Source organism: Saccostrea cucullata, unplaced genomic scaffold, assembly GCF_032062105.1.
Source record: "Saccostrea cucullata isolate Sc308-1 unplaced genomic scaffold, CSIRO_AGI_Scuc_v1 ctg96, whole genome shotgun sequence".
NCBI lineage: Eukaryota > Metazoa > Mollusca > Bivalvia > Ostreida > Ostreidae > Saccostrea > Saccostrea cuccullata.
This window is the reverse complement of record NW_026928943.1, coordinates 1-22,011: the sequence shown is the minus strand read 5'-3', so window position 1 is coordinate 22,011 and position 22,011 is coordinate 1. Positions and strand designations below refer to the sequence as shown.

Here is a 22,011-nt window from a genome sequence, read left to right as displayed (position 1 = left end):
TGATACAGTCACACTGATGATGAATATGACAAAAATTTGGCCAAAAAATGAAAATTTCGTATATTATCAATTTTGCATAGAAACTAATGTAAAATTGCCGATTCAGGAAGTAATCATTTTTTGGCAAAATTTTTGTCGTATTCATCATTAGTGTGACAATATAAAAAAATATGGTATTTACCATGTTGCGCCGTTTTGTCTTTTGGTCGCAAAATGCAGAAATTACATAAAGTAGGTAAAAATAGCTACTTCTGGTAGCTTTAAATACCTAGGTAGCTATTAATAGCTACGGAGGTAGAAATAGTCTTTGGACTGGACCTGATTTAGTTGCACGAGTACGCATTTTTACACTGCGCCAATTTATGCAGAATAAACATGAATAAAAAGCACTAAAACCCGTAAGCACACTTTGAAATTATTATCATTTGAATGGAACAAAATAATCAGCGTCTTTGATTACAGGTTTTATGCAGACTTTGATGCATGTCGAGAAAACGCGTCGAACGCTGTAAACGTACCCATACCTGGTAATAAAGTCACTGCATCGGTTCGAAGATGTGCACAAGTCAAGTGAAATACACCCTGAATTCCATTTATTGAAATATGCATCACAAAAAAGAAATAAACTCCATAAAAACTCAATAAACACACTGTATCTACTCCGTACAGTCTAGCGCGTCGATACACTTAGTCCGTGCTGATCAGATTTTGGTCAGGGAAAATATCACAAGTGGAAAAGAGTGGAATTTACGCGGCTGAAATGGGGGGGGGGGGGGGTCTAAAGTATAATTATAACGGCTTCATAAGGTATAACTGAAAAATGTCTATCTAGTTCTAATAAACATTCTTTATATAGTCTGCAGTTGTTTTGCATCGCAAAATTCATTTGTCAATTACAACTGATTATTTTAGCTCAAATCTAAACCAAGTAATTTGATATACGGTAAATATTTAGTTCAAGACTTAAAAACATTAACCAGAATACAAAAGTTTATGTGTGCATCTGTACGTTCTTTAACACACACGCGGAAAAAAACATCCCCCTTTTAGACTGATATTGAGGCATTTGTATTTTAAGGGCGGGGGGCAGAAATAATTGACATGGCCGTTACTTAAATATTCTTGGAAGACAGACATTTCTGCCAATTCCATTTTTGAAGATTTTTTATTGTCTCACTCCGACCACAAAGTATGAACATTTTTGCGGAATGTGGCTGTTTTATAATTATTACCAGGAAGTCTTTCGAGATTTCAGTATCCTTGTCTGACAGTCTAGTTTTTTTTAAAAATAAAAATAATTTCTGTTGCAATATTTGGGAGATACTTTTAAAAACCTTGGTAAGGGAACTTGAAACCTGGTGGAATACAGATAATATTTGATTACTCTTTTATTCATTGAACTCTCTCGCTCTCTCTCCTCCTGTAACCATCTGTAAGCGCAATAATAGATATAAAATCATATGTATTTTGTGCTGTACCATTTATTAGACCTTGGGACAGATCAAAGATTTTTTTTGTCAGGCGGGGATGTCGAAACTTGGTCAAAAATTGAAATAATAATTTTACTTTTGACAAGAAAATAAACCTAAACGCCGAAATTGAAAGGAAAAAAGTCTACATCATAGGAATGGGAACATTGGGAACTTTCTCAAATACATGTACCTTCTCAGGTAAGGAATCTGAATAAAAATTATTTAGACAAGAGGTATAAAAAAGCTAATTTTTGGTAGAATGTGGAACTCTCATTGGTAGTTTGCTTTCCCTTCCTATATGTTTCGACTATTAATAATTTATATCCAACCCAGATATTTCCTGACATGCAAAAAAAAAAACCCGTAAACTCGCCCAAACTTCAAAACCTATTTGGGGGGGGTGGGGGTGGGGGTGGGGGGTAGCCGATGACTTCTAATGCTTCAAACCTTAGCCTTTTCATACCAATTTAACACAAATTGGCGTTTACCAGGGAGTCTGCGTTTTCCGAGGGTTCCTACGTAACTTTTTTTCTTGCTTTAGTAAATAAATTTAATAACCTTGCAAATCCCAGGGGAGGGGGGGGGGCATGGCACTCATGCATAGAATCACAACACAGCCACTTCAATTTATATTGATGGGGGACCTCCAAAAATGGTGAAAAAGTTCGCTGGAATCTTCCTTGCATGTTACTTGTGGGTGGTCGAAGCCCTTAGATAGGGTTACCAAGACAAGATAGAATTTGTCCCCATTGTAATTTAAAAGAACTCAGAGGTGAGTTTCATTACATACTAAAGTGCAGCTCGCTACTTTCAGAAAGAATGCTATGCTTAACAGAAAAAAAGCATAAAATTTCAGAATGTGATTAATTTTAAACACATTATGAATAACAATAAACACTGTTTCCTGAGAAAATTGTTCTCGTTTATAAAAAAAAAAAAATAAACTAGGAGACTTATTGTTCAAAGAACAATAAGAGGTCTTTCCACCTTCTTTGAATTTCAATTCTGTTTTATATCTGACTCCTTAAAATTAAATTCAATGAATAAAAAAACAAAATTTGTCTTAAAAGGATAAATAAAGAAGAAATAAAATTTTTTTAAAAAAATGAAGTGACCTTGACCTTTGACCTTAACAAAATCTTCAAGGTCAAAGGTCAAGGGTCACAATACAATTGACCCCATGCCTCTACGACTTATACTTTTCAAGTAATAAGGTTTAATAGTAAGTACAAAGATGTTAAAGGGCAATAATTCATATAAGGAGTCATCAGATCCTTTCGCACTTATACGATGAATTTAGGCCTAAAGACCCTTAAGACATTAGTGAAAATTTGATGTTTATAGTGTCTATGGTTTCGGAGGAGTAGCGATAACAAGGTTTTTCACCTTTTTTCACCAAGGGGCAATAACTTTTAAAAGGGTCAATCTTAGGGGACAAGAATGGAATCTTCAAAAGAGTATGAAGAGTGCATATTACAGACAGAAGATAGATATTATATGTTTAAGGATATAGGAGCTATTAAAAGAAATTTATTCCTCATATTTGGAATGACCTTGACCTTTGACCTTGAAATGAATTTAAAGGCCAAAGGTCAATGAAACTGATGCAGTTGGTTTCATGTCTCTACGACTTCTCGTTTTGAAAATTTTTAGTTTTTTATAAAATTTATAAACTTTCAGGGGCAGTTACTCATTGAAGGGGTCAAAGAAAACTTTCGCAATGAATAGATTGAAAAGCCTCCTAAATTAGTTGAAGACAATGGTGAAGGTTTTAAATCTCTACGGTTTACGGTTTCGGAGGAGTAGCGATAACAAGCTTAACGGTGAAAGGGGCAATAACTGCATAAGGGGTCCAAGTTAAAACATGGGGGGTCATTTTTCGGAATAACTTTAAATATCCAGTATCATGAACTATAAAGTTTTTCGATAAGTCTTACGGTGTCAAAACATAAGGTGAGAAATAGAATAATAAAAAACAGAAGCATTTCAAGAGGTCTTTCCACAGAAAGGTGGAAAGACCTAATAATAAACATAAGCAAATCAATAGGTCTTTCCACAGAAAGGTGGAAAGACCTAACTAGGAGACTTATTGTTCACAGAACAATTAGAGGTCTTTCCACCTTCTTTGAATAGCAAATTTGTTTTAAATCTGACTCCTAAAAATTAAATTCCATGAAAAAGAAACCAAAATTCTCTTAAAGCATTGAAAAAATGAAAATTACAAAAAAATGACCTTGACCTTTGACCTTGAAAAATATTCAAGGTCAAAGGTCAAGGGTCACAACGCAATTGACCCCATGCTTCTACGACTTACAGTTTTCAAGTTTTAAGGTTTAATAGTAAGTACAAAGACGTTAAAGGGCAATAACTCATATATGGGTCATCAGATCCTTTTGCACTTATACAGTGAAGTTAGGCCTAAAGACCCTTAAGACATAAGTGAAGGTTTGGTGTCCCTACAATCTACGGTTTCTGAGGAGTAGCGATAACAAGGTTTTTCGCAGAAGGGGCAATAACTTTAATAAGGGTGAACCTTAGGGGACAAGAATTAAATCTTTGAAATAGTTTTAAGAGTACGTATTAATGATATAAAGACATTAAGTATATGTTGAAGGACAAAAGAGATATAAAAAGAGCTTAATTTCTCATTTTTGGAATGACCTTGACCTTTGACCTTTGCATAAATTTTATGGTCAAAGGTCAATGAATCTTATGCAGTTGGTCCCATGTCTCTACTACTTCTCGTTTTGAAAATTTTTAATTAATTGTAAAATTCAAAAAGGTTCAGGGGCATTAACTCATTGAAGGGGTTTACAAATCCTTCTGCATTGTTAGAGTGAAGAGTCCTCTTGATCAGTTCAAGACACTGCTAAAGGTTTTAAACCTCTGCGTTTTACGGTTTCGGAGGAGTAGCGATAACAAGCTTTACAATGAAAGGGGCAATAACTTCGAAAGGGATTAAAGATCAGACTTCTTGGGTCGTTTTTCAAAATAACTTTAAATATCCAATATCATGAACTATTAAGTTTTTTGATAAGTCTTGCGGTTTCAAAAGTTAAGGGAAGAAAAAGAATAATAAACACTAGGAGACTTATTGTTCACAGAACAATAAGAGGTCTTTCCACCTTCTTTGAATTTTAAATTTGTTTTATACCTGACTCCTAAAAATTAAATTCCATGAAAAAGAAACCAGAACTTTCTTAAAGTGTAGAAAAAATGAAAATTAAAAAAAAAGAATGACCTTGACCTTTGACCTTGAAAAAATATTCAAGGTCAAAGGTCAAGGGTCACAATGCAGTTGCCCCCATGCTTCTATGACTTATAGTTTTCAAGTTATAAGGTTTAATAGTAAGTACAAAGAACTTAAAGGGCAATAACTCATATGAAGGGGTCATCAGATCCTTTCGCATTTATACAGTGAAGTTAGGCCTAAAGACCCTTAACACATTAGTGAAGGTTTGGTGTCTCTACAGTCTACGGTTTCCGAGGAGTAGCGATAACAAGGTTTTTCGCACAAGGGGCAATTACTTTTAAAAGGGTTAATATTAGGGGACAAGACTGAAATCTTTGAAACAGTTTTAAGAGTACATATTAATGATGCATAGACATTATGTATATGTTAAAAGGCAAAAGAGATATAAAAAGTGCTAAATTTTCCATTTTTGGAATGATCTTGACCTATGACTTTTACATGAATTTGAAGGTCAAAGGTCAATGAATCTTATGCAGTTGGTCCCATGTCTCTACGACCTGTCGTTTTGAAAATTTTTAATTATTTGTAATATTCAAAAAGTTTCAGGGGCAATAACTCATTGAAGGGGTTATCAAATGCTATCGCAATGAATAGATTGAAGATTCCCCATAATTAGGCAAAACCATTGGTGAAGGTTTCATACCTTTACGGTTTACGGTTTCAGAGGAGTAGCGATAACAAGGATATTTAGCACAAGGGGCAATAACTTTTAAATGGGTTCATGTTAGGGGACAAGAATGAAATCTTTGAAACAGTTTTAAGAGTACATTTTAATGATGCATAGACATTAAGTATATGTTGAAAGACAAAAGAGATACAAAAAGAGCTAATTTTATCATTTTTGGAATGACCTTGACCTTTGACTTTTACAAGAATTATAAGGTCAAAGGTCAATGAATCTTATGCAGTTGGTCCCATGTCTCTACGACTTCTCGTTTTGAAAATTTTTAATTATTTGTAAAATTCAAAAAGTTTCAGGGGCAATAACTCATTGAAGGGGTCAGCAAATGCTTTCGCAATGAATAGATTGAAGAGTCCCCTTAATTAGTCGAAGACATTGGTGAAGGTTTCATACCTCTGTGGTTTACGGTTTCTGAGGAGTAGCGATAACAAGCATTTCTTGCAAAAGGGGTCGTAACTCCGAAAGGGATCAAGGTTCATTTACGCAGGGTCAACTGCAATAATCTTTTACGAAGAAAATTCTTATGGACTATAAATCTTTTCGATATATCTTGAAACTCAAAATCACACGGCGGAAAAATAATAATAATGGAAAAGAAGAAACAGAAGGAAATCAATAGGTCTTTCCACAGAAAGGTGGAAAGACCTAATAAGCATTTCAAGAGGTCTTTCCACAGAAAGGTGGAAAGACCTAAATATGCCCCGCCTAAATAACCATACTTCACATTTATAGCAACGTACAATTTTTTGGTTTCGTTTCTTATTCACGCATGCTTTATAGATCTACTGTTATGTATAAAATCACCTATATATTTTGTGATTTTTGTATACTGTTGTAAAATGGTGAAGAGATTCAAATAGTTGATTGAAAAATGATTGAAGGTACGCGGAGGAAAGCAAATCCGCGAAAATCTCTGAACCCCACTCCACCTCTGTATCCGCCAATGAATTCTATTTTGATTATTCATGTACCATAGAATCAAACTCGTTTATTGTGTATAAAATTATGAAAATAAGTTTAAATCAAGTTATATAAGGTCTTTAATTTAAAAAAAATTAATAAATAAAGCCAATACACATTATTTATAATGAAAATATTTGATCGTAAAAAGATCCGATCTTTTTCAGAGAGCGTTATGCATTTCTTTTAAACCCCCCCCCCTTTAACGGGAGAATCTCGTCAAAGGATGAATGATTCGTAATGTTGCATGCTATAAAATAAATTTAATGTAATTAAGCCATGTTTATAAATTTTGTTTACATTTACATATACAGACAAGAGTAATATTTATTTTTGAAAAAAAAACTTGCACTTTTTCAGTCAACCAAAATACCAGTAAGCTTTCCACCTTTGAAATTTCCCCTGACCAAATAGACTATCGTCGTGGACCACGTGTGTCCAAGTGCTATGTGGTGACAATTTTTTACTGTTCAGTTAGCAATGGATTACATGAATTCTGAGATGCATATTTCAATAAAAGTAAAATAGGATATTTCTTTCGACATGTGCACATCCTTGTAACGATAGCAGTATTCAGGTCAATATCTTTATCATTGCGTTCGATGCGTATTCTCGACCTGCATGCGTGCATATCCAAACGGCTTTTGCTGTTTTCCGTGTTATTTTTTCTAAATTGCAGCAAATGCATTCACAAATAATTTACTTCTCAGAATAGTTCTAGTTTTTGTTAACTTTTAAAACATGTATTTGGTCAGTTTATGGATTTATGACAACTATGCTATCGGAGATGTGTACATGTCGACAGCCAAGCTAGAAAATCACTCAAGTGAAACAAATGCATCAGGCTTTATATAACAGGTACAGGTGGCCAAAAATTTTCAAGTAAATATGGCGGATTCGAAGAAATATGGCGGACAAAGGCGTACAGGAATGTAGTAAGCCGTACAAAGATGAAAAATGATGCCTTTTTAAGAGTTCATGTCAGCTTTAATGGAGACAGTTCTTAGAAATCTACAGAGGAATATCTGTCTCGACTACCTAGACGATATAATTGTGATAGGGAGAACAATAGAGGACATGACATTGAATCTGACACAAGTGTTCGACCGTTTTTTGGCTGCAGGCCTAAAGTTAAAAGCACGTAAATGTACACTCTTTGCTAAAGAGGTCGAATACCTGGAACATGTTATATCCGAAAAGGGTATAGCTACCAGTCCTGAGCAAATAAAGGCAGTGAAAAAGTGGCTTGTCCCCTCGAACATTACAGAGGTAAGGTCATTCATAGGCTTTTGTAGCTATTATAGGAGATTCATGCCTAATTTTGCTATGGTGGCCAAACCTCTGCACGAACTAACAAAGAAAAATATGGTCTTCAGATGGGATGACAAGTGCCAAAGTTGACAAGTGACAAGTTGCGGAAAGAGTTGTCAACAGCTTCCATCTTGGCTTTTCCTAACTTTGAGCAAGAGTTTATCCTTGATACAGACGCCAGCAACGAGGCAGTCGGCGCAGTGCTATCACAGCTACAGGATGGGGTTGAGAGGCCTATAGCATATGCCAGTAAAAGCCTTTCTAAGTCAGAGATGAAATATTGTGTCACACGAAAGGAACTGTTAGCCGTGGTGACATTTGTGAAACACTTCAGACAGTATTTATATGGTAGAAGATTCACCGTAAGGACGGACCATAGCTCATTGAAATGGTTCATGATTTTCAAGGATTCAGAAGGGCACCTAGCCCGATTGATCGAATTGCTGTCAAGTTACGATTTTCATATTGAGCATATGCCCGGTAAACTCCACAAACATGCGGACGGCTTAAGTCGCATTCCATGCAAGCAGTGTAAGACTGACTACATCCATGTTGTACAAACAGTGGAATCCAAAGAATATATCAAAGATGACTAAACAGAGACTTCATTTAGTGAACTACACAATAAAGATCGAGACCTAAGTAAGGTTAAACAATGGTTGATCGCAAATGATCATCCAGTACATAATGTCATATCAGGGGAGTCGATGGTGATAAAATCTTTAAGGTCCCCATGGGACAGGCTAACTTTGCATGACGGTATTCTCTACAGGAAATGGGATGAATTGGTAAAGCAGAAAAAGCAGATTATAGTTCCCAGCAAGGAAAAAAGAACAATTCTTAAGTTCTGTCTCGACGATCGAACAGCTGAACATCTTGGCATACATAAGACACTGGCAAAGATTAGACAATCGTACTACTGGACAGGTTTACAAAAAGGTGTTTAACAATACATAGCAGGTTGTGAAGTATGCACAAAAAGAAAAGGGCCTTCTATGTCTAATAAAGCGCCAATGCAAATAGTATGTTCTGGATGCCCTATGGAGAGGATAGCCACTGACATACTTGGTGAGTTACCAGAGACCGAAGTGGAAACCGATATATTTTAGTCGTAGCCGATTATTTTACCAAGTGGACAGAGTGCTTCTCCATGCCCAATATGAAAGCCAAGACCGTCGCTGGTAAAATAGTAGAAAGTGATGACAAGATTTGGTGTCCCAGGTGTAATACACTCGGATCAGGGTCCACAGTACGAAAGCCAACATTTCAGAGAAATGTGCCAGTTATTAGATGTTCAGAAGACTCGTACCACTCCCTACCATTGGATGGTATGGTTAAGCGGTTTAATAGAACATGAACTGCAATGCTCAGTGGATTTCGTAAATGAACATAATTCAGATTGGGACGTCAACCTGCCATATATAACAATGGCTTACAGGTCTTCCGTTCATGAAACTACTGGAGTAACTCCTAACTACTGATGTTGGGGCGTAAAGTCACAACCCCTCTGGATCTTATGTACGAAATCCCGAGTAAAATTAAAGAAACACCCTCAAACAAATAGGTATGGGAGTTTCAAGAACGCCGTGAGAGAGCCCATAATATAGTCAGGGAAAACACTGGTGTAATTCAAAAGCACTTCCATGATAGTAAACTGAGGTGGAAAACTTTCAGTACTGGAGAGGAAGTGTATGTTTTCTTTCCACGCAGAAAGCCTGGAACCTCACCCAAATTTACAAGCTATTGGCAGGGCCCATTTAGAGTTGTCAAAAAGATTTCTGATGTAAACTACATGTACATGTATTTGGTGAACTGTGGGTCTCGAGGTTCAGAACAAGTATACATGTAGACCGCATGCGCAAGAAATATCCTCAAACACTTTCTGGAGAAGATCCTCCACAGATTGAGAAAGACCAGTTGTTACAAGAAAATCTAAATGACACTAACAACGAAACGTCAATTACTTATACTAGCAATGGTCGTCCGAAATGAGTAACTAAACCACCTACTTGGCTTCATGATTACCAGGTATTATATTGAAAAATAAGTATCTAGATGTATTTTTAATGAATGAAAGTTGAACAGTTCTGTTATGTACAGTGTATATATATATATTTTTTAAAAATTGTTTTAATTTCTTTTTTTTTCAAATGGCGAAGACGAAGACAACACCAAATAAAGAGTTTCGACGTTGTCCTATGTTCGTTCTTTCTCGGCAAACAGTGAAGGGAAGTACAGAGACCATGTCCTTGCTTGTGTCATGAGGACCTTTCAGTGCCTAACATGTGACTTTAAGAATACTAAGTAGAGTAACCTCAAGAGGCACGTGAAAAGATGCAATCCTGGTATCTCCCAATATGGCAAACTTATCATGCTTGGAATTAAAGATGGTGGAAGTGACGGTGTGAGTAGAGACGAACCGATACAAGAACAGGATGATGACTGGCTTAACCAAGATCCTGGAGATCTTATTGGAGACCTGTCGCACAGCAGTGAAGGCGACGACCCGATACCCCAGGTGGAGCCCATCCCTGCAAAAAGAGGCAGAGAACAACCTGTTGCAAGGAAGAATATTTCGTAAACCAACCGCCTTCTTACCAGTGGCGTCACAGAGAAAACCTTGTGCTATTAAGGAACAGTTGAGTGACAAAAGGGACAGCGAGGAAGAAAATGCAGTACAAATTACCCTGGTAAAGAGAGTAGCAGTGGGCCGTTGTTCAGAGGAAAGCAGATGTGGGAACTCAGGCAGGGCCTTTAAAACGACTCATCACTACCAAAACCATCAAGAGATTCAGAAACGATAATGTTGACACAAAGGTAGTCACAAAGGAAAAATTGTGTTTAATTTGTAATGCAAGAAAAAACTGTGTTTGATGCTAACGTTTCATGAATGGTATTGTGTAAAATATATAATTGTTCACTTTGTAGTATCTACACTGTAAAGCAACGTTGTAGATCTAATCATTGGCTTACATTAAAAAAAATCTTTGGTAATATTTTTCTTTGGTTTACATGCGACCCGCATGTCATCGAAGGGGTGGGTAATGTAACGCTTTAGACTTTGTGTATTCCAATTATGCAAGTCGGCCGTTGAGGATCTGTGATTGGCTGAAGCTGATCATGTGACCTTAAACAAAGCTATATAAGCAAGCGCAGCTAAGCTACGGGGTTCTTTTAGTCCAAGCAGCAGAGGGAAGAAGACTCAATTTCAGGAGATAAAATATGTTTAGTTTGGTGGATTGCCAAATACTGAGGCTTGCCACAACTATTTAACAATACTGGGTGGATTGTCTGACAACGAAGGCTAACCACAATAAATAGGTACTTGTATTGTATTATTGTGTGACTATATATAACCATTTAGAGGAAAGTCAACCCCTTGCGGCTTACCTGGTAAGCTTTTAGAATAGTGTAAGTCTCTGAAAACAGTGGAAGACTGTGCGTCCTGAATAAAGAATTCAGTATTTTCTGTTGTCAGAGGCTAGGAGATTGGACTTAGCGTCGTGACTGACACTATAAGCCTGAGTAAGGCAATATTGGTGTCGGTCCGGTACCATTGGGTGAACCGTTATTTTTGTAAATATTAGGCCGACATTCAAGTGTGATTTTCCCCTAAGTAAGGAAAGGACCTTATTTGTATATATTTGCAGGACAATCATTTTATCCAATTATTGTTATTTTTAAGAGGAAAATTATTTATTGTAAATATCAATCTTTACCGAGATCTTGAAATCAACCAGGTACGATCCCTAAACACGTTACATGATGTATTTTAATAACCAAATTAAAAAGATGATTTTAGTTGTTTTATCACTTATCAAATTTTTATACAGCAAGGCCTTTATGTTTTGTTAATTACACACTCTTACCACAGGTACTTGTTTGCAGGACATTTGCTTCCGATTTGCTACATTGAAAGTATATGGGACGTATTCTAACTGTGGTGAGAGTTTGTACCGAGACACAGTTAGATTATTGTAACTAACGGTACGCCAGATCGATAGAGGGCCTGCATGGTTCGAGTCGCGGTTGAGTCTTAATTTTTTCAGGGCACCACCTGAGAGAATTATTTTTACCGGCCTTTTTCATTTTCTCAATATTATCAGCCACCTCAAACTTATTTATATTTACATGAAAGCTCGGGTAGTGAAGATTTAAATTTAGCTAATAAAATCTTGACCTCTGGTGGTATAGCGAGGCCTAAATAGAAGACCAGAGAGTTTATATAGAAGAAAAAGTTCTTCAGTGTAGATTCGTTTTTGTTAATCATGACTCCTCCTGTGCCCCTTCCAGCTAGGTTTGGACCACTTATACATTTAATTTTTTTTTTTTCAAAACTGGACATAGTTTTGCTTTTCTCTAAGGTTCCAAAAAGCTCAGGTCGGCAATCTGGCCCATGGGTCTTCTCTATTTTTTTCTCCATCATCTTGTTAATGTTTGTGTATATATACATAAACTTAAGGTTTAATTGTGTACTTTATTATTTTTTTAAATTATTCTAAGTGAGCGCTAAAAGTGACAAAAGACTATCTGGGTGATATACGGTCTTAAACTATTACAGAGGCGTAGTCACAAACTTAAAAGTTGGGGGGGGGGGCTCAACACCAGAAATTCTTTGACAAGCAAAAAAAAAAATTGAAAGTTCCCCAAACTCGAAAATCCTATTTGGGGGGGGGGAGGGTGTTAGTGGCCAACTTTCTCAAAGGCAAGTTACTTTCAAATCCAATTTTTTTTTCCACAATTCTTCGATATAACTAGTATACTAGGGTCAAAAAGTGGGGGGGGTCAACTATCCCTTCAGTGAACATTTCCTATAGTAAAGGTAATGTTGGGGGGAAAAAGCTGTGATTTTGTTCTTCATTAAAACGTGGGGTGGGGGGACAGACATAATCCTGCCTCCCTCCCCGATCTGAAAGTGTGGTGGGGGGGGGGGGGGGGGGGGGGGCGGGGGGGGGGGGGGGGGGGGGGGGTGCTAGGGCCCCCGCTGCCCCCCCCCCCCCCCCCCCCCCGTGACTACGCCTATGGACTATACTTATAACTTAATAAGTCAAGGGAATCTAAACAAACTTGAAATTCAACCATACTTAAATTTTTCCATTTCCAAGAATCTTCGTTCTTTTTTGACTCGATTGAGAATAAGTGCTCACAAATTACAGATAGAGGTTGGCAGATATTGTAACCCAATTATACCAAGAGATGAAAGATTTTGTATTAATTGTAAAATGTCGTTGAAGATGAACATCATTTTTTATTTGTATGTCCTCTATATAAACAACTAAGAAGTGAATTTTGTACACTTTTTAATAATACATATATATCTTATGAAATTCTTAATCCAGCAGATGTTAGTTCTACAAGAAATATTTGTAACTTCATACATGATGCATGTAATATAAGAAAATCTATGTGACTATATATTTTATATTTGTTTACTGTATGTATGACTTGCGCCACATGTGGTTTTAATAAAATAAAAATAAAAAATAACTGACTATAGGACTATATACCTTTGACTGCCGTATTTTTGCATTTTCTCATAAGTTTGTGTGAAGAACTTTTGCAGTTCCTCGTATTTATATGTAAGTAAGAATATAAATTCTGCACATTAACATTTTAAATGACAATACATGGTTCGCTGCTCTATAGACTGGCTTGCCTCTCTGAAGCTTCTGTTAATTAAAATCGGGTTCGAGTACCTCTTTCCACTTGGCGGCTTTTTACACAGTCAAGGCTCCATCCCTTTATTAAAATGAAGCAGTCAGTTCAAGTAAATTGCAGAAGTTAAACAAACTTCTTTGCATTATTTAAGTAAGTATCTGGTGTCTAATAAGAGGGCAAGGAGATGAACCTCTTCTGCATGTTGATTCCATGCATCATTGCATACATGTATCTCTATAGCATAGGCTTGATACACTCTGGGCGCACTTGTTTCAGACAGCCGGGCGATGACCCGGTTCACTTTTATCACATGACATATTGACCCGGTTAGTGTCTCTGAAACGAGTGAAAAATAAGCCGGATATGGCTCGTATTGGTGCTGTTGTTGTAAAAATATTTCTCTAAACGCACGAGAACGATTTAGTTAGGCCTAATATGTTTTGTTTTAATATTTACTACATCCATTCAATGTACAATCTGTAAATTTAGGGCATATAGGGCCTTGTTACCCACAGAACTGAAAAGCTGCTGAGCTTTATTTTTAAAATTAAAAAAAAGAGTATTGGTCGTTAAATATAAACAAATATGTTGTAAAAGTCACTTATTATCTCAGTACTGTATTTTTATTGACACTGAGTCTACACACCCATTCTCAATATAAGGGCACAAATGCCTCTCTGATTTTTTAAAAAATAAAGTTCAAGATAACAATTTTTCTACCAATTACCTTTGAAAGAAAGTATCTGAAGATTTTGTTTCCAGGTTTTTTTTCATCAAATTTTAATACATGGAATAATGACAAGACGGTAAAGTAGAGGGTGATTTTATTCAGAAATGTAGCTTGAAATGTACGTTACTCTTTCTTCAATGTCCAAAAAGATATGTAAAAAAAAAATGCAGTCATTAAAATCACAATTGGAATATCTCATCTTAACACCAGCACATCCTACCAACTCTGTCAGCAACATATTTTCTCGGCATACGAACGTGCGTTTGATTTTTCCTTTAAAAAAAACAAAGGTTACTTTTTGATCCAGATGTATAAAAACATTTTTTTAAATATATGCTTTAAATTCTTCTCTCTGTTTTGTTTAGAGCGAATAGTTTGGAATCTTGTCATTTTCTATAGATAGTGGAACTTCACATGTACATGTAGTAAAACTCTATTTTGTAGTTACTGTCTTTTTTAACATATCCATGCCGATTTAGACAACTACGTAAATGTAACGTACATTTCAAGATATATTTCTGTTTAATAAAAAGCTTAAAATTCATCTAAAAATTCATCGTTTTGTTTCAGTTTATTCCAAAAAAGATTCTCTATGTAATCACATTGTGTTATATGTCACAATCACAACTATAAAAGACACGATTGCCTCAGAATATGAGTAGGTAACGTACATTTCAAGCTTGTAATAATTTGTAAATTAGTAATAAGAAAATAAAGAAAAAAGCAATTATTGACATAAAAATTGTTTTAACGCAGTGATATAAGAAATCATAATGTAACAAACGTGGTTATTTGTCATCAACTACATGAATGTCACGTCACTTCGGTAACGTTCATTTCACATATTATTGGGGAGTCTCCTCCATCTCAGTTCATTACCATTCTTTTGTGCTGTTTCGCTAAAATTGACACCGGTCGTAGCCTTGTTACTTCTACCTGTGTGCAAGGGTACAGACAAAAAAAAATAAGAGTCAGACGTATTTTGCTATGATCTAATAAATACTTGTGTTTGGCCATTGAAACTTAACATAAATCTATTCCGAATATATCCATCGACAGTCTTGTTAACAATTTTATTTAGTATGTTGCACATCTTTGTCAAAACACAAGCATACGTACTTTTCAGCAGATCTGGAAAAATATAAACCAAAATGCAATGATTCAAACAAAACTGAGTATTGTGTGCTTTTCAGTATTTGAAATGTACGTGACCGTCTTGTGTTCTAGATTTATTTGTTTTGTTTCTTTTTCTTTTTTCTTTTTGTTTTGTTTTGTTTTTTTTACCAATTATAAGCCTATGCATACCTTGTTTAAAATTACCAACAACAATTAAATTAAAATTGACGAAAAGTCACATAATAAAAGTAAACAAACTGCAAAAAGGTTGCTAAAGATGAATTTAAGACACTTAGAAATAAATTTTCTAGCATGTGGTAACAGTCTACCACATTTACGAGGATTGGGGTGCATTTCTAAGATGGATTTATGTGGTCAGTTGTCAAATGGATTGTAACGATAATTTTGTTTCGCTCGTGTAAACGCAATTCATTGACTAAATAAAAAAAATGTCAGTTAGAAATGCGCAAAATGTACGTTACCATACGTAACGTACATTTCAAATATAAAAATCAACTCTCTTCCACAAGCGTACGTTAGACACGCAAAATATTGATACTATTTGAACTTGCATATCATTAGAAATGCATCATACAGGTTTCGTATTCAGAAATATATTCCAGGTATCAAAATTATATTACATATAATTGACCTTAATATATTTTTTTTTACTCAGCAGAAACGTTTCTTTTCATTAATTTTGGGATTTAGCCGATCTCCAAACTTTGAAACTTTCCTTTGTGTACACATTTGAGTGTGCGAAAGTATGAGAATACACGAAAATTCATGCGAGATTCACTTAATTCGAATTTCATGGTAACGTACATTTCAGTCACGTACATTTCAAATGATCACTTTTTATGTAAAAAATAATTTTTAATTGTGTTAAGCAAAACGTCTTTGCCAGTTTACAGGATACAAGGGGTTGCTTATTCAGAGTCGTCTCATATTTTCTACTTAATATATATTCTTAATGGAAGAATATAGGTAACGTACATTTCTTTCTTATCTCTACGATTGAAAATGTCTTTCATTCCCTTAACATATTTATAAAAGTTGCTCAAATTGTTCAATTTCATGTTACATTATCTAAGTAGGAGTAATTAACCCTTTGAAATTTCAAATTTAGCCCATCAATAAATAAAGGAGAACAAAACTATCAGGTGTAAAATCTTTGTGTTTGCTTGTAATGTGGTTGAAATAGAATTAAGCGACAGGGACATAGCACAGTAAAAATTATTTATTATCACAAAGAAAATGTATTCATTGTTATGAAAAGAAATATATATGACACAAGGTTCAACTTATCAGAAAAGTTTTACTTGAGAATCAAAACTATATATTACACAGAGGGGATTCAGCATAATATTTGCCTCGGCGACAGTAACGTACATTTCAAATAGGCTACTATATTCGAATTTTGAACTCCTTAAATACCGTTTCAGATCGATAATTATAATGAATTCTTATTCATTGTTAACAGACTATTTATAATGTTGATTTAAAAATTACATCAGTGGTATTTCTTCTAAATGAAAACGAGGCGACATTATTTGAGCCGTTATATTGAGAATGGGTGTACAGCAAATGATAAAAAACGAATGTTTCACCATCAGTAACATTTCTACCTCCGTTTTCCGCCATATTGCTTTTCATTTGGCCGCTCGAAATTTTTCGGGCGATCCGGGCTACTTTCTGACCGCCCGGCGGCTTAAAAATATTTGAAACAAGTGACTTGCCCGCTTCGTGAATATTAACCGGCTTGACCTGGCTTATGAAACAAGTGCACCCACTGTAATACAGTGAAGTCAAACCCGCTTATGTGTACCTCAAAGTGCAAGAACAGTAACTCCTGTCATATCCAGTAGATCTTCGTTAAAAAACAAACTAACCAACACCAGAAAACCACGATAATATTGATTATATATATAAATTATTGTTATTTCTGTCATAAACTCTGTAGAATTTCAACAGAAAAGATATAAATGTTTATCATGTTATTTTATGAGTTAGCCCTTACACAATAACAACAGGCAACTGTTTTGCAAGGAAAATAAATTATGTTTGCAAAAATTTTGTTGAAAGATATTAATTAAATAAATTACATAAATGTATATTAAACAATTGTTTTAAGGTATTTCAATCAAATGTATCATTTTGCCCTGCAAAAGGGTAGCATCACACTTTTTGTGACAGGGCTAATTGAATTTACTCTGAATAAGGTCCCATAAAATATTTTCAGTCATTTTATGAAAAACAATTATGAAAATTTTGTGTTCTATTCAGTCTCATTTTGATATCTTTTTTCAGTTAGCGCACAATAAATATTAGAGTTCAGGAGAACTAGCTGACGCGCCAGTTTTACAATACGTATGTTGATGGTGCTACCATATTTTAGGATGAGTTCAGATACCAATTCAGTTTTTAGTTAGACTGGGCATAATTTGACTTAATGGTATGCTGATGTTGCATGATGTTTATGTAAATTGCATAACTGAAGGATGTTTAATGTTGGTTACTTACAAGAAAGGATGATCTTAAGCTAGTCTGTCATTATTTTTTGAGTAGATCTACATGTATATCTTTCAATTTGGCAAATAGTTCTTAATTGAAAAAAGAAAATGGGATATATTAAAATAATGTTTGGGCAAGTATCGTGAAGGTCTTATATCAATGAACCAATGACATGCAGAACATTACAGTCTTTATAATATTGTTGGTTGGTAGCATGTCTTCAAAGAAGTGGCGTAGAACTGGACAGCCAGATGTGTACCTTGATAAAGATGATGAGTTTACACCGATGATCGTCACCGTGTATAACTCGGACACAGTGGTCAGTCCAGTAAAGTCCCCTTGCTCCCTCCGTGATAAGAGAGTGGACAGCCAGGCTGAAGAGATGGAGGTCAGAAGAAATTTATTTACAAGTAAAACAGGAACAAACTTCAAAGGGAAAAATTTTAAAAAGAAAAGGTTGGAATTAGCTGTGAAAAAAATATGACATAGTTTAGGGGTGAAATGCTTTCTTGACTTAATTTAGTCACATTTTTAGCTCTTCTAAGTTCTTAGCCAAAGGCTCAAAGAGCTAATGCTATGGCCATTTGTGTGGTGTGCGTTGTGTGGTGTGCGGTGTGCTTTAACTTTTTAGAATATGGACCATTACTCAAGAACCCCTTGGCCAATTATTGTCAAATTTGTCACAGAGTATCCTTGGCCCAAGGGCTACCATTTATACTAAAATTAGGGAGTGGGACCCTAAAACAAGGGGAGATAATCACGAAAATAAAACCAAAAGTACTGGTTGCTAAAAAATCTTCTTCTCCAGAACCACCAGGCAGATTTTCACCAAACTTATATACAATTGTTCAAGGCATGACCCTGGGGCAAAGGGCGTGGTCTCAAGGTCACTTCAAAGTTGACCAAAATTTACACTTATTAAAAACGTTGATATTTTGCTTACTATAAAGACTAGGATCATCAAATCTTGTAAGTTGATGCATCTCAGGACTTCACATCATGTTAATACAAAAGTAGGTCATGGTGACCTACTTTTTAAATTTTACGGGCTTTTGTTTTCAAATTGATTTGGAGGTATATTTTGGACACTTTAAGGCCTATGATCATAAAACTTTGTAAGTTGGTGCATCTTAGGTCCACAAACAACATCAACTTAAAAGTAGGTCATCTTGACCTACTTTTTGAATTTTATGGCTAATCTTTTCCAAAACATTTAATCCCATTATTTCAGACACCGAGGTTTAGAATCACCAAATCTTGTAAGTTGATGCATCTAGAGGCCTTAAAACATATTTATCAAAAAGTAGGTCACTTTGACCTACTTTTTGAACTTTGCAGGCATTTAATTATTTTCAAATTGTTTAAAAGGCATTTTTTGAATACTATTAGACCTATGATCATCAAATTTTGTCAGTTGATGCATCTTTGGTCTTCAGAAAATGTCGACCAAAAAGAAGGTCACTGTGACCTACTTTCGACATTTTATGGCTAGATTTAAGTATCTCAGGTTCTAATTGGCTTAGAATCATTAAAATTTGTCAGTTGATGCATCTTGGGTTTTCGGAGATTAACGACCAAAAAGTAGGTCACGGTGACCTACTTTTGATATTTTATGGCTATATTTTAGTATCTCAGGTACTTATTGGCTTAGAATCATCAAACTTTGTCATTTGATGCATCTTGGGTGTTTGGAGCATGTCGACCAAAAAGTTGGTCACAGTGACCTATTTTTGACATTTTATGGCTAGTTTTATGTATCTCAGGTAATAATTAGTTTAGAATAATCAAATTTTGTCATTTGATGCATCTTAGGTTTTCGGAGCATGTTGACCAAAAAGTAGGTCATTGTGACCTACTTTTGACATTTTATGGCTAAATTTAGGCATCTCGGGTACTTATTGGTTTAGAATCATCAAACTTTGTTATTTGATGCATCTTGGGTTCTAGGAGAATGCTGATCAAAAAATAGGTCACGGTGACCTTCTTGTGACATTTATGGCTATATTTAAGTATTCTAGGGTACATATTGGCTTAGAATTGTCAAACTTTGTCAGTTGATGCACCTTGGGTTTTCGGAGAATGTTGACCAATATGTAGGTCACCGTGACCCACTTTTGAATATCTCAAGTACTTATTGGCTTAGAATCATCAATCTTTGTCAATTAATGCATCTTGTGTCCTCAGAAAATTTCAATCAAAAAGTAGGTCACCATGACCTACTTATAGTATTTTATAGTTACATTTATATATCTTCAGCCCTAACTGGCCAAGAATCATCAAACTTTGTCAGTTGATGCATCTTGGGTCTTAGGATAGATTGTATAATTTATCAGAAGAGCGATTCAAGGCCCTTGGGCCTCTTGTTTATGTGCAAACTGACTAGGTGAAATTTAATTTAATTGATTTGACTGTTAAAAATTAGTTTACAAAAAAAATGATTTTTTTTTTGTAATTAATTATACTGAGAAACATGTTTATACCTTATGCCAAACTCGACTGAATGATGATCCCGTTGAAAAATTAACCGAACTGGAAATGGAGATTTTGAACCATTTATCAAACTGAGGAAAAATACCGCTGTATGAATTTATACTGCAGTGAACTGTTTCACCCCTAACATAGCTCATACAAGGTGTATTTTTCCCAGTTCTGTTCAAGCATGGATTAATTCTAAATAGAATGTGTTTTATAGAAATGATATGCTAATTACTCTCATGCATTTGAAAAAAAAAAGCACCTTCTTCTTTTCTTAAGTATAGTTTTATTGCTGATACTATAAAAAAAAATACTGGACTGTTGAAACAAATGTTGACATGATGTCAATGACCTCACACAACAAATTGAATAAAGCCACAGTCAGAAAACATTTTAATTAACAATCAACATCCCATGTTATCCAATTAAAGCAAATGTGGTAGTCAGTCGGGTTCGATCGCTGGTGGCTTGATAGCTCAGTTGGTAGAGCACCTGAACAAAGTTCAGGGGGCCGGGGTTTGAATCCTGGTCTGGTCCGCTGCATTTTCTCCTCTCTCTTTACATTTGGTGCCGTGCTATGCCATGCCCTGGAATTGACAGGTGAAAGACCTGCCAGGGATGAGCCTGGGTTGGGTCTTTGGAGGGCCAAAGACCTTTAAGGAGGGAGGAATAATACGGTCAGCTGGGTTTGATCGCTGGTGGCTAGATAGCTCAGTTGGTAGAGCATCTGAACGAAGTTCAGGGGGCCCGGGTTTGAATCCCTGTCTGGTCCACTGCATTTTCTCCTCTCCCGTTACATTTGGTACCGTGCCATGATCTGATTTCAATAAAACTTGGCACACACGTGTACTATACTAAGATACATAATTCTGTGCGTCAGTTTTTGATTTCGGTGAACAGTGTTGCCATTGTTACTAAAAAAAGGACATTCTGTGAAATGCCTTCAAATTAAATGCTACTCCACCTACAGTTTTGGTCTTATTTCAATATAACTTGGCACACACGTAGACTATATTAAGATACATATTTCTGTGCATCAATGTTTGATTTCGATGAACGTTGTTGCCATGGTAACTAAAAATAGAAATTTCCATAAAATAATTTTAAAATGCTATCACAAATACAGTTTTAGTTTGATTATGATATAATGTGGCATTCAGGTAGACTACATTAGGAAACATTATTGTCTTTATTGTTTTTTAAATTTATTTTGATGAATGATGTTGCCATGGTAACTAAAATTGAAAATTCTTTAAAATTTTTTTAAAAGCTACCCCGAAAGTTGTCTTATTGCAATATTGCCACAAAGTGACTTAAGCAAGGATCATTATTCTGTTTATTGCTGTTTTAAAGTTTCAAGTCCAAATTGCTACTTTTCTCTTACTTTGTTATATGTATAAAAAAGCTACAGTCTTGACAGAGACTTCTGGTTTATCTTGTCAGGGGGAAATGAGTTCTGATGGAGATTTTCTGTCCTCTTCTGATGAGTACCAGCCTGAATCTGAGGAGGAGTATTTGGATTCTGAAAGTGACTTTTGGGAGGAGAGTGAGGACAGTGAACCAGAAGAGATCAAGGTGGAAATGAATATAGGTCAGGTAAGGAAGTAAACTGAACCAGAAAAGATAAAGGTTAAAATGGATTTAGGTCAGGTTAGAAGTAAACTGAACCAGAAGAGATCAAGGTTAAAATGGATATAGGTCAGGTTAGAAGTAAACTGAACCAGAAGAGATCAAGGTTAAAATGGATATACGTCAGTTTAGTAGTAAACTGAACCAGAAGAGGTCAAGGTTAAAATTGATAGAGGTCAAGAAAGTAGTAAACTAAACCAAAAAAGGTCAA

At 35.4% G+C, this 22,011-nt stretch overlaps 1 protein-coding gene across 1 annotated transcript; it reads left to right on the top strand.

Moving 5' to 3' along the window:
- Positions 1 to 13,425: 13,425 nt before the first annotated feature.
- LOC134279348 (uncharacterized) lies at positions 13,426 to 21,767 on the top strand (the record flags this gene model as incomplete). The annotated part of the gene is made up of 3 exons (XM_062761737.1): positions 13,426 to 13,486; positions 17,910 to 18,084; positions 21,615 to 21,767. Coding segments are annotated over exons 2-3 (327 nt in total), but the record flags the coding sequence as incomplete, so codon positions are not given.
- Between the last annotated feature and the right edge of the window lie 244 nt (positions 21,768 to 22,011).